At 39.2% G+C, this 15,220-nt stretch overlaps 2 protein-coding genes across 3 annotated transcripts in view; one reads left to right on the top strand and one right to left on the bottom strand.

Moving 5' to 3' along the window:
• The window catches only part of LOC134815847 (uncharacterized), a 305,237-nt gene that overhangs the window by 270,648 nt on the left and 19,369 nt on the right, over positions 1-15,220 (top strand). For both annotated transcript variants that reach the window (XM_063824429.1, XM_063824430.1), the window contains exons 15-18: positions 451-567; positions 7,217-7,433; positions 7,549-7,745; positions 11,341-11,439. In XM_063824429.1, the coding sequence (XP_063680499.1) occupies positions 451-567; positions 7,217-7,433; positions 7,549-7,745; positions 11,341-11,439 (630 nt within the window). The remainder of the gene's footprint in view (positions 1-450; positions 568-7,216; positions 7,434-7,548; positions 7,746-11,340; positions 11,440-15,220) is intronic.
• Positions 7,781-10,481, bottom strand: LOC134815754 (hepatic lectin-like). The gene is made up of 7 exons (XM_063824333.1): positions 10,269-10,481; positions 10,083-10,152; positions 9,860-9,962; positions 9,172-9,326; positions 8,724-8,833; positions 8,436-8,567; positions 7,781-8,286 (listed from the first exon to the last, which is right to left on the bottom strand). Exons 1-7 carry the CDS (start codon positions 10,387-10,389, stop codon positions 8,171-8,173), a joined length of 807 nt encoding a protein of 268 aa, XP_063680403.1. The 5' UTR covers positions 10,390-10,481; the 3' UTR covers positions 7,781-8,170.

The following is a 15,220-nucleotide window of genomic DNA, read 5'->3' as shown; positions in this document are numbered from 1 at the left end:
CGACCGAAATATTGGCGGTCCGAAAATATGGCGAAATTTCGGGAAAACCGTCGCATTTCGTACGTTATGAAAATGTCTTGTAAGGTAGTACCCACTACAACGGGGGGGGGGGGGGGGGGGCGGTAGTGGTAGCTAGTAGTACCCACTACAACGGGGGGGGGGGGGGGGGGGGTAGTAGTAGCTAGTAGTACCCACTACAACCGAGCTGTATTCATTAATAAACTAATCATGTGTTTATTATCTCTGTCTCTGAAATTGTCATACAGTGAGTGTGACCAGTAGATATTGTGTAGTAGGGCGTCTCACAAGCCACCTATCTATCTCTCTCTCTACATGCTCCTGTACCAGCTCTACTCGTGTTAGAATGATTTTGATATCATCTCTGGGCTGTTGCTAACCTATTGCTAACCTGCTACTAGAGTTGTTGCTAACCTCTTGCTTCTGTTTTAGCTGTACGACAAAGTAGATGAAGTGTTTGAGAGGATAACGCAATTGCTAAGCAACCAACCAGAGTCTGTTCTGAGGTCACGTGTTGTACACATGCAGGAGATCATGAGCAAACTTCAGGTGCGTGATTTTAATATTCTTTATTTGCTTTTTATGTGGTTTTTATTTGGTTTTTGTCTCCGTATTCGTCGTTTGTGTATTGTGTCTGCTGTATTTCTAGTACCAGCGTATGTGTAATGTTAACACTGGTTTGTTTTGATGCGCTATAATTATATATTACTAATGCATGAGCTTTGCAACTTCATGATCATTGAGCACTCATAACAATGAAGTTATTATAACAAGCTAAATAGTGAATTTACCAAGCACTTACAGTTGCTATTAACAGCAAATGGTTCCGTGTGTTGTTGTCTCCGCTGTCTCCTCTGTCTCCTCTGTCTCCACTGTCTCCTCTGTCTCCACTGTCTCCACTGTCTCCTCTGTCTCCACTGTCTCCACTGTCTCCACTGTCTCCTCTGTCTCCACTGTCTCCACTGTCTCCACTGTCTCCACTGTCTCCTCTGTCCCCACTGTCTCCACTCTCCTCTGTCTCTACTGTCCCCACTGTCTCCACTGTCTCCTCTGTCTCCACTGTCTCCTCTGTCTCCACTGTTTCCACTGTCTCCTCTGTCTCCACTGTCTCCTCTGTCTCCACTGTCTCCACTGTCTCCTCTGTCTCCACTGTCTCCTCTGTCTCCACTGTCCCCACTGTCTCCACTGTCTCCTCTGTCTCCACTGTCTCCTCTGTCTCCACTGTCTCCACTGTCTCCTCTGTCTCCACTGTCTCCTCTGTCTCCGCTGTCTCCTCTGTCTCCACTGTCTCCTCTGTCTCCACTGTCTCCACTGTCTCCTCTGTCTCCACTGTATCCTCTGTCTCCACTGTCTCCTCTGTCTCCACTGTCTCCACTGTCTCCACTGTCTCCTCTGTCCTCTAATCTAATAAGATATGATCCTGTGATAAGTGGTGACTCAACAACTTGTTAATATCAGAGATTAACACCCCGTAACACAATACTTCAGACTCCACTATCCAGCTATGTAATTAAATCATAAAACCAGATTTGAATCGTACCACACTACCCATAACTACGACAACTCCTGTCCTTGAGTTGAACATGCTCTTTAAGCGGGTCCCTTTACAGTGTTAGTCTCAGAGTTAGAGTTGTGTTGTCAGGCTTTTGGTAGTTCGAGCGGTTTCCGTATCTGAGTTGAGGATAAAAGCCATAACTAAAGATACATCCGCTACAGTGCACAAAATTACAGACCCACTATCACTCCACATTTGATAGCTGTAACATTATTAAGTTATTAACATAAAGCACCCTGGATTATTTTCTTATCTTCCAGCAGAAAGCCACAGGTGGATACAGATCATGTAATAACGATGTTTCTGTCTGGTTCATATCTAGTAGTAGTAGTAGTAGTGTACGGTCCATTACTTAACTTATTATAATGTACAACAGGTGGTCCCTATCATTATGTTCCAACATGTCATTTCAAGTGGGCGTTACAGGTGGTCCCTATCATTATGTTCCAACATGTCATTACAAGTGGGCGTTACAGGTGGTCCCTATCATTATGTTCCAACATGTCATTACAAGTGGGCGTTGTCAGAGCGTGTTGTTAGAGAGTGTCTTTCTCTTCTCAAACATCTTATTCTCCTCTTTCACGTGACTTATAAAATATTGGCAGTATTTCATTGTACAGATATAGTGGGGGGCGATATAGTCTGGAAACATAACTGATTTAGATTATAATTTAATCAGATTGCGTTGATTAAAGGGTAAGAGTCTAGTAAAATAACTGATTATTGTATCGAGCATTGCTTGCTGGTTATATCAATTAAATAACCATTTATAGATTTTATTTTAAGAACTCTAAACATTATTCTTATTTCCTCGTCCAGATTAAAGCTTGTTACCTTATTTTACCACTATTTAATTAATGGTTGTCTCCACTGTCTCCACTGTCCAGATTAAAGCTTGTTACCTTATTTTACCACTATTTAATTAATGGTTGTCTCCACTGTCTCCACTGTCCAGATTAAAGCTTGTTACCTTATTTTACCACTATTTAATTAATGGTTGTCTCCACTGTCTCCACTGTCCAGATTAAAGCTTGTTACCTTATTTTACCACTATTTAATTAATGGTTGTCTCCACTGTCTCCACTGTCCAGATTAAAGCTTGTTACCTTATTTTACCACTATTTAATTAATGGTTGTCTCCACTGTCTCCACTGTCCAGATTAAAGCTTGTTACCTTATTTTACCACTATTTAATTAATGGTTGAATTCTGTCTGGAAGCTCATTCGGAGCGCTCTCAAATATATACTAGTTTAATATACTGGTTTAATATACTTGTTTAATTTGGACATGTTTTGCAGGGAAACTATGAATATTTCCACGAGTTTCATTTAATTTACGACTTTTGAGATTTGCAGTAAATACCAGTTTATAAATATATTTACATAATATATACACATGATACAGACGATCCTTATAAATAATGGTGGAGTGACCGGGCTGGTTAGAGAAATGTGATTATACATTTTAATAACTCACTATGTCAGCTATAAAGTTATGTAATGTTCATTAGCTGTAGAGCGTGTATTATAACAAGTCCCCTACCTACATACCAAATCACCCGCAAAATCAAATTAAACCACTTCCCCGCTTCTCGACTCGCGCTGCTGTTAATATAATATATCAGACTGTTTAACCATTTCAAGACGTCCTGACAGTATTGGGAAGAGGTTCTCTGCAGCTATTTCCCCTCTTATTTGGTGCTTTAATTTGTTGCGTTTATTAGCTGGTATCTACCGTTATACAGATTGTATTGTCCACGCCATTCTCACTAACATCCCGCACTAGTGACGGAGATGCCTGGTTAACTGGTATTATACATTACACGTGCTCAGGTAGTGGTCATTACATACCAGGTAGCGGTATAACGTGCTCATTACATAGTATTTTAAACTGCCCCAACTGTCTCCTAACAATCACTCTATCAACCAAGTTTCTGTTCCTACTTTTTAACTCCCCGAACGAGTTTACGACTCGGGAAACCATTTACTCTGTTTTCGTATGAATTTTACAATTCGATTCATTTAAACAAAGCAAATGTAATGTCCTATTTACGATTGATTTAATGAGGCAACTATGTAATTGGAAAAATTCAACAGATACAAATAAAATTTAAATCAACTCTCTTAAACGAGGAAGTCACAGGAGGAAACATCTTTTAAGACTGTTGGAGATCTTTTGAGTTTTGCGATCTTTAGACGTTGAAGATCTTTTGAGTTTTGATAATATTGTGATATTAGACGTTGAATGATTATGAAGTTTAGAGGGAACTCGATTACAAGATATGTACCACTACAATTAGTGCCATACGGTTCCTTTAGCAACGCGGTGTTCACTTAGCAACGCAGTGTTCACTGATTTATATTGAGTTGTGTGGCGTTTATGTGTGAGAATGTTATTTATCTTCTTTCCTTTCTCTCCAGGATGGCTAAAATTAACCAATCTTCTAGTCTGAACCAGTTCATATTCTAATGAATGATCCACACATATTGTGTGGTGTTGGTGGCCACACGTTATGTAATATTTTATCAAATATTCCGACTTTCGCTTTCAGTTCATTATCGGCACGGTTTTCCATTTAAATACGAACATGACATGTTGATGACGTTGCAAAATTATTTGAGGAGTCCTAACTCTCCTCACGTCCTGAAATGGCGTTTCTCTTGTCTCACATATCTTTAGTTCTGATCTGTAAACTTGTTTATAGTTGCCTTCTAATTAAGAGGTAGATATCTTTACTTGCAGATATCGAACACTGCCAAAATTACAGTTAGTGGTTATCATTTCAAACCGGGCAACATTCCTCGCATATTTGAAGCAGCTGACCTCAAGAGGAATTAATTCAGATACAAGAACTTAGATCAGTATCTGTTGTTGCTTGGTACAGCCGCTTATCACTAAACAATAATCTGTAAACTTGAAACTTGACCTTTATTCCTTAGTATCGAGAGTTTGTCGTTGTAATCTCTAGATATTGTTATATTTTGTAGATATGTTCAATTCTCATCATGTCATGTGTCTAGTAAAGTTTACCTATGAGAACTCCAAGTATCACTAAATTGTCACTAAATGGTCACTAAATGGTCACTAAATGGTCACTGTTGTCCCTCTTTCCTAAATTTAAGGTCTCATATCATGACACTGGTAAGCCACAAGGTATTGCCTTAAAAGCAGATATTACTGTCTTGTTTACCGGTGATTATAACGGAGGGCTCTCTGATGCTGTCAAACATTAGAGCTCCTTCCTAAAACTATTAACTTCTAAAATAACTACTGAACCTCTTCCTGTCAATCAGCTGGTTAATTTGTCAGCCCTCAGCACGCGAAGTTACCTTAAAATACAAAACATCTACTAGTTTACTGAATACTAAACCTTATTTTTGGTTATGTTCCAAATTACAAAACCTAAGATTTACAGTGGTCCTTGCAGAACCTAGGATTTACAGTGGTCCTTGCAGAACCTAAGATTTACAGTGGTCCTTGCAGAACCTAAGATTTACAGTGGTCCTTGCAAATGCTCTTCCCTCAGAACCTAAGAGAGCCCCCTCTGATACCACATGGAGCTGGAAAAGTAATTAAGAGATACACGTATATATAAGAGGAATGTGGTCCTATCTAACATGTGCTCTCAATTAAGTAATCTGTGTATTGGTGTGCACTTTGTAAGTGCTAGCTCTATTAGATAGGCGTTGTCATGACTACGCCGCTATTTCCATGACTACGCCCACAAATCTGGCATTAGACCACTCTACAGTCTACATGTTCATTTGTTTGAGGTGAAACATTGAGCGACTTAAGTATTTGTTCTTGGGTTAAATAAAGTAGCAGCCCAAGTTGCACCTTTTATATTGGTACCCAGTATCATAAAAGAAGTTACCATTTTTAGTAAGTTTGATATTAAATTGATTGCTGTTTAAAAGCCGCAGTTTATTGTGATTATGACGTCACGATTCCAGCTGCAGTCTTGGTACTGTCATTGGTTAGACACCTTATAAGCTTATTATATGAGCTCCTATGTTACAACATCGCGTAGTATTGATATCTGATGTCGCCTCTTCGGTTCAATGATTTTAATGCTGTCGTAGTGCGAGTTATTTGTTGTAAGTTTGTAAATTTCATTCATTCGGAAATGCATTAAATAAATGTTGAAGTTAGATTTTATTTAAATCTAAGTTATTAAAATATGGCGAATAAATTTGCTCTTACGTTGAATTATAGTGTCTGGTATAATTATTATTGTCAGTAAAAATCAATAACGCTAATAACGCTTATAACACAATAATACCTTGTGGTTATTTGTTAATTGCAGAGATATTTCACGATTTTTGGAAACATTCCTATACTTTTGAACATTTTATTCATAGACATTATGTAATTGTATTGCTCGAGCGCAAGCATGGCGCCGTTTTAGCACCAACGTCAGAAATCAACTTAGACCAACTGATTCCAATTAATACCACAATTAATGCCGCCGTTTGTTTCCTATAGACTACACCTGACGTCTGCATGTTTAAATTCGAATTATTACAGATTTACCAATGTTGTTCCAGAACGTCGTTTTATTTTCAGAGTTGCATGTTGCACTGTGTGTGTTAGCTAACACTACTATTGTCCGTCCAGGTCTATATTAGACTCCCATCATGTCTACAGTATGCTATTGTAGGGAGTGTGTACACGCCAGGTCCACAAAGCACCGCCTCCCCTTCACCGGACACAACATCTTCATCACTGGGAAGTTCCTCGACACCCCCAATATAATCCTCAACGACCGGTGTGATCTTGTAGCATCCCCCAAGATGTTGCCTCACTCCGTCTCCGACAACCTGCTCTCCAGTGCTAGGTTCTGCAACAGAAGATCCTCAGCTCCTCGCACTCCCTCCAAAGTATTGCGGAGGTCTGGTTCTATTGATCCTCCTGACATGATACTCAACGAGCGGCTTTCTCCAACCCCCTCTTTTTCGGGTCAGAGCGACAGATCTGCTACACAGATACTGTCCCACTCCCTCTCAGATAACCTCCTCTCCAGTCCTAAATACAGTAACAGAAGCTCCCCGCGTAGTCCCTTGTTGAGGAGGGCTGGATCTATCAGGAATAATAGAAACCTAAAGAACAGACATGTGGCATCACCTAACCGTTCATACGCGGATCACCAGAGTGAGAGGACTGCCGCCCTGAACCACTCTCTTTCAGATAACCTCCTCTCTAGCAGGAGATCCAGCCTCACAACACCACTGGAACAACACCACTACACCACATCACCACTGGGACGGGCCACTATCAGGACTAGCAGGACACTGGGGAGCTTGTCTAACGTGTCCTTATTAGGAGAAGTCAGGAACTGCGAGGGGAACAGACAGCCTCCTTCTTACCGTGCACCTCGCTCCTATTCCTCGCTCATTGTAATTACTCCGCTGTAATATATTTACCAGTTATTTCGTTTGCAACTTAGTGTTATTGGGATTCCTGCCATCAATGTTCATGTTCTTGTTCAATGTTCATGTCCTTGTATTTACATTTATGTTGTTTAATGTGACTTGTACAGTATGTGACCAACTTGTATTTACATTTCTGTTGTTTATTGTGACTTGTACAGTATGTGACCAACTTGTAGTATTTACTGTGAGTTAATACTACAACCTTTACAGGGTTTACACGAGGACATTAAGTCAAGCTGGAAAGATCGAGAACAGAAGCTAAACAAGGGTTTAGAGTTGAGAAAGTTCGAGCAAGGTATTAAGAACCTGTACCTCTGGATCAGTGACGAGGGAGAGGCCTTTATACGGTCACACAGACTATTCTCCACTTCATCAGCTAGTCTCACCGCTATATTCGCGGAGTTTAACAGTTTTCAGCGGCAAATGGGTACGTCTCCTGCAATGTATTCTCTCATTGCTCTTATTTTCATCTGCGATCAATAAACATTTCAAATTTGTTTGAATCCTAAGAGCAGAAGTTTTAACCCCATCTAACTTGGCAGCGGTGGAGCAATCCCGACTAATGGAGCTGGAAATGTCCTGCACTAGCCTCAAGGACTGCATTATATTTGATAATGGTGCTATAGATGCCAGGATGACAGCTGCTAGAAACTCATGGGATGTGTTTAATGACAAGTTTGGGTTGAGGAAGAAGCTGCTGCAGGTGGTAGTGGAGGATATTATACCTCCCATGGATCAGGTGGGTTAATAATACAAGATATATGCGAAGATATTGTGTGAATCATAAAAACATAAAATAATAAATAGGAACGCAATAATAATATAACTTGTAACAACAGTCAACAAATAAAATAAAGCTAAAACAAATGGCTGATAAGTAAAACAGCTTCAGTCCGAATACTTGCAATGTCTCCAAATTCCTCCCACTTTAATCATGAATTACATAAACTTCTCACAAACTGCAAATTCAAATAGACCCTGGTGACTGGTGACTGGTGACTGGTGACTGGTGACTGGTGACTGGTGACTGGTAACTGGTGACTGGTGACTGGTGACTGGTGACTGGTGACTGGTGACTGGTCACTGGTAACTGGTGACTGGTGACTGGTGACTGGTCACTGGTCACTGGTCACTGGTCACTGGTAACTGGTGACTGGTAACTGGTTATAAGCCACAACATGATCTCTGGCAAGTAAATGTCTTCTGGTTGCCACAGTCTCTGGAGTACCAATCTCCCGAAGCTCCGTCTATATAAACACATGTGTTATCTGTTACCGGATCTGGGGGGAGAGAGGGTGACATATTAGTTATAATATATGGGTGTGCAATATGTTCAAATTTGAAACTTGAAAACGTGTCTTTTTGAGGCGAATCCCTTGCTATATCTCCACCAAGTATTAAGGATATTGAAATTAAAGGTAGCACTAACATTGTAAGTTATTATACGCTGACTTCATATCATCTACCCAGACCCTCCCACCTGTAGGACCTATCTTTAGTCCTATCCAAGATATCACGTCCCCTGCTATCTCAGCTATAAACTCGTTCTCTGTGCTACTTTCTGGGAGAATGGTGGTAAGAGAGGATAGTTGATATATGTCCCTGATCTCTAGGTTAGGTAGCAAGTAGCAATATACCCCTAACTACTAATCTACTATCTGGAAGATGTAAGTAACCCTAGTAACCCTAGTAACCCTAGTAACCCTAGTAACCCTACCAATAGAGACCAGAGAGCTGTTCCTAGCCTCACAGAACCTCCTTGCTCGCTCCCAGGATAGCAGGGTCTGACTCTGGAGACTGTTGTAGTAACATTGGTAACCGTGTAACCTGGTGTACAAAGTTAGAGACTGTTGTAGTAACACTGGTAACCGTGTAACCTGGTGTACAAAGTTAGAGACTGTTGTAGTAACACTGGTAACCGTTTAACCTGGTGTACAAAGTTAGAGACTGTTGTAGTAACACTGGTAACCGTGTAACCTGGTGTACAAAGTTAGAGACTGTTGTAGTAACACTGGTAACCGTGTAACCTGGTGTACAAAGTTAGAACCTACACACAATGATACCCATCATCAAATATTAAAACTGCCCCTTTATATTATCTAGCGGTGGTTTTCAGCAAAATGAACTGAGATGACACTTATTTTGATGGTTTACAAAAAACAAACCTCCACCCCGTCTCCTGGTCCTCACACCAGGGTGAGGATATCTTGTGCAGCAGATCTGATCTATCACGTGACATCTCCACTTTAAGGGCCGCCACTTCCTCTGTTAGTCGGGCTATTTGCTGATCACGAGGATCCTGCGGTGCTAGAACTGGGACCTATATGGTTATTTAGTTACCAAATTAGCTTCTGAGGATCCTGCGGTGCTAAAACTGGGACCTATATGGTTATTTAGTTACCAAATTAGCTTCTGAGGATCCTGTGGTGCTAGAACTGGGACCTATATGGTTATTTAGTTACCAAATTAGCTTCTGAGGATCCTGTGGTGCTAGAACTGGGACCTATATGGTTATTTAGTTACCAAATTAGCTTGTGAGGATCCTGCGGTGCTAGAACAGGGACCTATATGGTTATTTAGTTACCAAATTAGCTTCTGAGGATCCTGCGGTGCTAGAACTGGGACCTATATGGTTATTTAGTTACCAAATTAGCTTGTGAGGATCCTGCGGTGCTAGAACAGGGACCTGTATGGTTATTTAGTTACCAAATAAGCTTCTGAGAAACTAAACTAGTTTTTTTTTTTTCAGCATCCTGTTTAAAATGCCAAATATCGGACCTGTTTGTGGATGTGGTGTGGTAAAGGTGTTACCTGGTGTTGTAAAGGTGTTACCTGGTGTTGTAAAGGTGTTACCTGTTTGTCGATGTAGACTTTAGTCCAGGTGTTGAGCTGGCACCTCAGGAAGTTTTGACTCACTGGGTCGTAGCAAAGTGCGCCTTCTGAGTCTCCTTCACACCTGACACAAACACAGAGACCGTTATTATCTCTGCTTTTAGTAGTTTTATAAGCTTATAATATGTTATAAACGTATGTTAACTTAAATAAAAATTAATATAACATCGTATTTAAGTAATACCTGGTGTTGTATCTAGGCAGGTAAACTGACATCAGCTCTCCTCTAACAGAATGTGGTTGTTGTTCAGTAACTGGGAGTTACTTTACTTAGTAAGGGATACACATACAATCGGGACTAGAATAATACCGTGGATTGAAAAGGTTCAAACATGTAAAGTATCAAATCATCAAATTCCCCCAAATAAACCTGTTGAATTGTTGAAAGTAAGAATAGATAGCAAAACTGGCAAACACAACGGTAACGGTGCCATATTCCCTAGTAACGGTAACGCTGGTAACGGTGCCATGTTCCCGGGTAACGGTGCCATGTTCCCTAGTTAGCGAAGAGAAGGTGAAGAAATTGTGCCAAAGCCTTCACTATAACATTCTCAAAGTCAATAAAAACAGAGAAAGTTGGAATAAACTAAAAAACTTGAGATCAGTTGTACAGCTAAGTTAATCTTAGAAGCAGAAATTGCAAAAGCAAAAGCTTATGATCTCATCTGCTCTGAATCATGACTCATCTAAATGTGTTGAATATAGAGCAGAGGTCGCAGCCCGGCCCAAACAAGCATGCAAGATTGCAACAGACAGATTATACTATTACAAATGTAAACATAACGGATCATGTCATGTATCCAGGTATCTTGAATGTAAAATATTAAAAGCAATTATAATGTGTCCACATTGAAAACATTGACCTGGAAATGATAAGTGCATGGCCAGATATAATTAGTAGTATCAGTAGTATCAGTAGTATACTACTTCTATATAATGTGATTAGTTCTCAAATTAAGATAATTTAATAAATTATAATCTAGTTGCCTGGTTTAATCTACTGTGATCTAACGTTCCTCAAGAGTGTTAACGTACTATTAATAATTATTATTGTAGATTAGTTAATGTGCGATAGATGGTTAATCTGTTTCACAAAACAATAAATCAAACGACTGGAACGGTCCAGCTAAAAATGCTTGATAAAACGGAAATTCTACATTAGCTATGTATGGAAATTTGTAACAAAGGGGCAGCTGTCACTAAACAAAATCTAGTAAAAATCATTAATTAATTAATTACAGCAATCTATACGACACATTTGGAAGAGTTTCACAATGTGTGTAGCCATGGTGACGGGGCTGGTTGATTGGTTAATTTGCCACAATTCAGACTTTTCCTATGTTTGCACCCTTAACTTTGTCAAGTGATCTCAAGTTGTACGTAACGGTGCCATATTCCCCATATTCAGTGTCATATTTGTTATTTACCTGCTTTATTTTCAGTACCGGGAGAGGTTAAAGTATTGGAGAGGAGAATGCGAGAAGAACAAAGAGGAGCTCACTAATGTGCATATCTCTCTACTCAAAACTCTGCAAAGTCAGGTACAACAGCTAAATCATGTTAAATGTAATTAACAAGAGCAACACAAATAATAAACTGACAGTAACACAGATAAGTAACACAGATAAGACAAGGTGCAATTAGTAATAAGTCACTTTTTAATAACTTGCTTGAGAATATCAGAATATTTAAACAATTTAGCAGACATAAACACTGGGCAAGGTATGTTATTAAGATTTAAAGAAGGAACATGTTAACAAGGATAATAAACACTGAGCAAGGTATATTGTTAAGATAAGGAACATGTTAACAAGGATAATAGACACTGAGCAAGGAACATGTTAACAAGGATAATAAACACTGAGCAAGGTATATTGTTAAGATAAGGAACATGTTAACAAGGATAATAAACACTGAGCAAGGTATATTGTTAACAAGGATAATAAACACTGAGCAAGGTATATTGTTAAGATAAGGAACATGTTAACAAGGATAATAGACACTGGGCAAGGTATATTGTTAACAAGGATAATAAACACTGAGCAAGGTATATTGTTAACAAGGATAATAAACACTGAGCAAGGTATATTGTTAACAAGGATAATAAACACTGAGCAAGGTATATTGTTAACAAGGATAATAAACACTGAGCAAGGTATATTGTTAACAAGGATAATAAACACTGAGCAAGGTATATTGTTAACAAGGATAATAAACACTGAGCAAGGTATATTGTTAACAAGGATAATAAACACTGAGCAAGGTATATTGTTAAGATAAGCCACATGTTAACAAGGATAATAAACACTGAGCAAGGTATATTGTTAACAAGGATAATAAACACTGGGCAAGGTATATTGTTAACAAGGATAATAAACACTGAGCAAGGTATATTGTTAACAAGGATAATAAACACTGAGCAAGGTATGTTGTTAACAAGGATAATAAACACTGAGCAAGGTATATTGTTAAGATAAGGAACATGTTAACAAGGATAATAAACACTGAGCAAGGTATATTGTTAAGATAAGGAACATGTTAACAAGGATAATAAACACTGAGCAAGGAACATGTTAACAAGGATAATAAACACTGAGCAAGGTATATTGTTAAGATAAGGAACATGTTAACAAGGATAATAAACACTGAGCAAGGTATATTGTTAACAAGGATAATAAACACTGAGCAAGGTATATTGTTAAGATAAGGAACATGTTAACAAGGATAATAGACACTGGGCAAGGTATATTGTTAACAAGGATAATAAACACTGAGCAAGGTATATTGTTAACAAGGATGACGAAGTCAATGATCAGAGCTCAAACGAAACATAACACGTAGTGTACTAGGTAATCATATAAACGCGCGCTACTCCAGGGCAGCCTACTTGCCAGCCTTCTTGCCAGCCAAACAGGGAAATTTTACTTGTAATATTGAGGAGGTAAAGGCGCGGAACATTACTGTCACTACAGTTATCAAAAATCAATAGTTCCCACAGTCAGACAACGAATGAGTTTAAAAATTCCAACAAAATCTTTATAACATCATTGGTAAAACATTTTCGGACATCTTCAGTACCTAATAAAGATAAGGGTTAATACTCCAATTATATCAGAAAATTATAATTACAAAGTTTGCAACTTCTGAGAAATTGGAGTTTCATCTTTAGAATCTTTAATTGCTGATACGAGGAATATTCTGAAAAACTTTTCCGGAGGAAATGTGATTTGTAACTATGCACAGTAAGTCTTACCGTGTCAGGTATGTTGCAAAAGAACCGTAAGGGCGTAAGCAGTGGTGAATATGGGTGCAGAGCAGTGGAGTTAGGGAGTGTAAGGTTACCTGAGAATATTGTCTAGCAGTAGACCTGTCACCTGATGTATTGATTTAACCGTCCCTTGCGTAACCTATAAATATTGGCTGACAGCCAAACAAATAGTCCCGGTCACATGTTCTTCACCTTACCCAGATAGACTGACAGCCAAACGTACCTTTCATCACTTACTTAAAGTGGACCGAGATGTTCCTTCTACCACCTAAATTAAGATTCCTAAATTAAATATGGAATGTTTAATTTGCGTCATCACAGTTCTGGATTACATATTGACCCTGGTGAAGAAAGGAACTTAACCTAGAACTGCATAAAAATATCCATTTCCGGAACCTGAAAACCACGTCATGATAATTATAACTGGTGTATAACCTAGTGTTATAACTGGTTCATTAGTTTCCAGTTTAAGTAAAGTATCTCTCTAAATTCCCTCACGTGTTTTGTTGAATGTGACAAGGGGGGTCACTAGAGGTGGTGCCGCCTCCCTACCCATCAAGTCACTGCAATCCACTAAAATCATACCTGCTAATATATATCATACCTGCTAATGACTTGAAGTTCACTGAACATATATTATTGGACCCGTAATTCGGGAGTATCTTTCACTGCGCACCCTGTGGTGTGTAATCACGTGACTTGATCTCGTCTCTGATTGGTTGATCTTAATCACGTGCTGCCAGACACCCCCTCTGATTGGTCGCTCCTCCCTGACGCTACTTCTTCACAGAACTGCACCTAGCCCCGGGTAATTCTTCTGCTCCTAAGGTGTGTGGCGCGGATCTACTTGGCTTTCTAATTTAAATTTGTAGATTACATTGCCAGGAGAAATCTATAGATTTTGATATAGAAATCACGATAATTGATGTTTGCTTATCTGGTTTTAATTTAATTAACATTATCCACGCTCCAGTGGAAGTGGAAGTTTTAAATATTCCTCTCTAGAATATCTAGTGATTGCGGTTTGATAGTCGTGAAGAGTGTGACCCCTAATTGTGTCTAGTTCAGGCTGGTCAGCAAGCAACAGTTCGTGTTGTTGTGTTGCTCCGACCACAGTCTCACCACAACTTGTGGTTTTCTCTTTGGTCGGCCCCGTCTTGATCTCCACCTGCGTTAATTCCTTAGTTCTGTTTTGTGATACGCACTGAGTGCCACTTAATTGCTCATTTAATTGACGTGCTAGAGGTGCTAGTTCTGCAATGGTTGATGGTTGAGAATGTTGAGATCCTCTTTTTAACGTACGTGCTTTTCTGGACTGCTCGGTTTTGGAACTCTAGAAGCCCTCCACAAGTTTCTAGAATTTTCCAGGGTCGAGGTTGTTAAGAGATCTTCTGACGGTGAACTTTGTGCATAAAGATCACGAGCCTGCAGCCCAATAGTAAACTGTATTGGGTCCATTCTCAGATCGTTCATTTCTTCATTTAATTCTATTTACTAACTGTGTTCTCTAGCAACCCTAATACTTAATAGTTACCTCCTCGTCTAACAAATCATATCGTTTATAATGGTACCTGTAACTCTGATACTCCATCTCTGATACTCCATCTCCAGCTTCCTCTAGCCTCCTCTAGCCTATCTCTCGCTCGGAATAACGGCCACCGTCGCGACCATCATTTCACATATACTTCTGTCCTAAATCTTATCTTTTAATTTTTCTTCCATAATAATCTTTTGTGTCTACCCATGATTAAAGGCTGTAATTTTCATAATTTGACGCTGTAATTCTGACAAGTAATTATCCGTCAGACGAATAACTTCCAGTCATAACCGTAAATTTGTTGATATTGTTATGCTTGTAGAATGTAGAAGTTCGACAATGCAGATTGAAGTTTGGTGGCTCCTCCGTTTGACCAGATCATGAGATTGTGGTTGATAATGTATCACAGCTAAAGTGACTGTTGTAAGTCTGTGATAAAGCTGTGAGAATGTAATGGTGTGCCAGTAGTTCTCATTTCCACCTTCTTGTAATCTGGTCAACATGTTCCCGCTCCCCT

Source organism: Bolinopsis microptera, chromosome 5 (genome assembly GCF_026151205.1).
Source record: "Bolinopsis microptera isolate Bmic1 chromosome 5, MBARI_Bmic_1.0, whole genome shotgun sequence".
NCBI lineage: Eukaryota > Metazoa > Ctenophora > Tentaculata > Lobata > Bolinopsidae > Bolinopsis > Bolinopsis microptera.
The sequence above is the reverse complement of the archived record's forward strand: the minus strand, read 5'-3'. Positions and strand labels throughout refer to the sequence as shown.

Excerpts from the sequence above, each read along its gene's own strand:
- LOC134815754 (XM_063824333.1), bottom strand. The coding sequence starts at position 10,389 with ATGGCACCGTTACCCGGGAACATGGCACCGTTACCAGCGTTACCGTTA. Across the intron at positions 9,963-10,082 it reads CTGCCTAGATACAACACCAG|GTGTGAAGGAGACTCAGAAG; the intron begins GTATTACTTAAA and ends TGTTTGTGTCAG. Across the intron at positions 8,568-8,723 it reads CAGCTCTCTGGTCTCTATTG|AAAGTAGCACAGAGAACGAG; the intron begins GTAGGGTTACTA and ends CCATTCTCCCAG.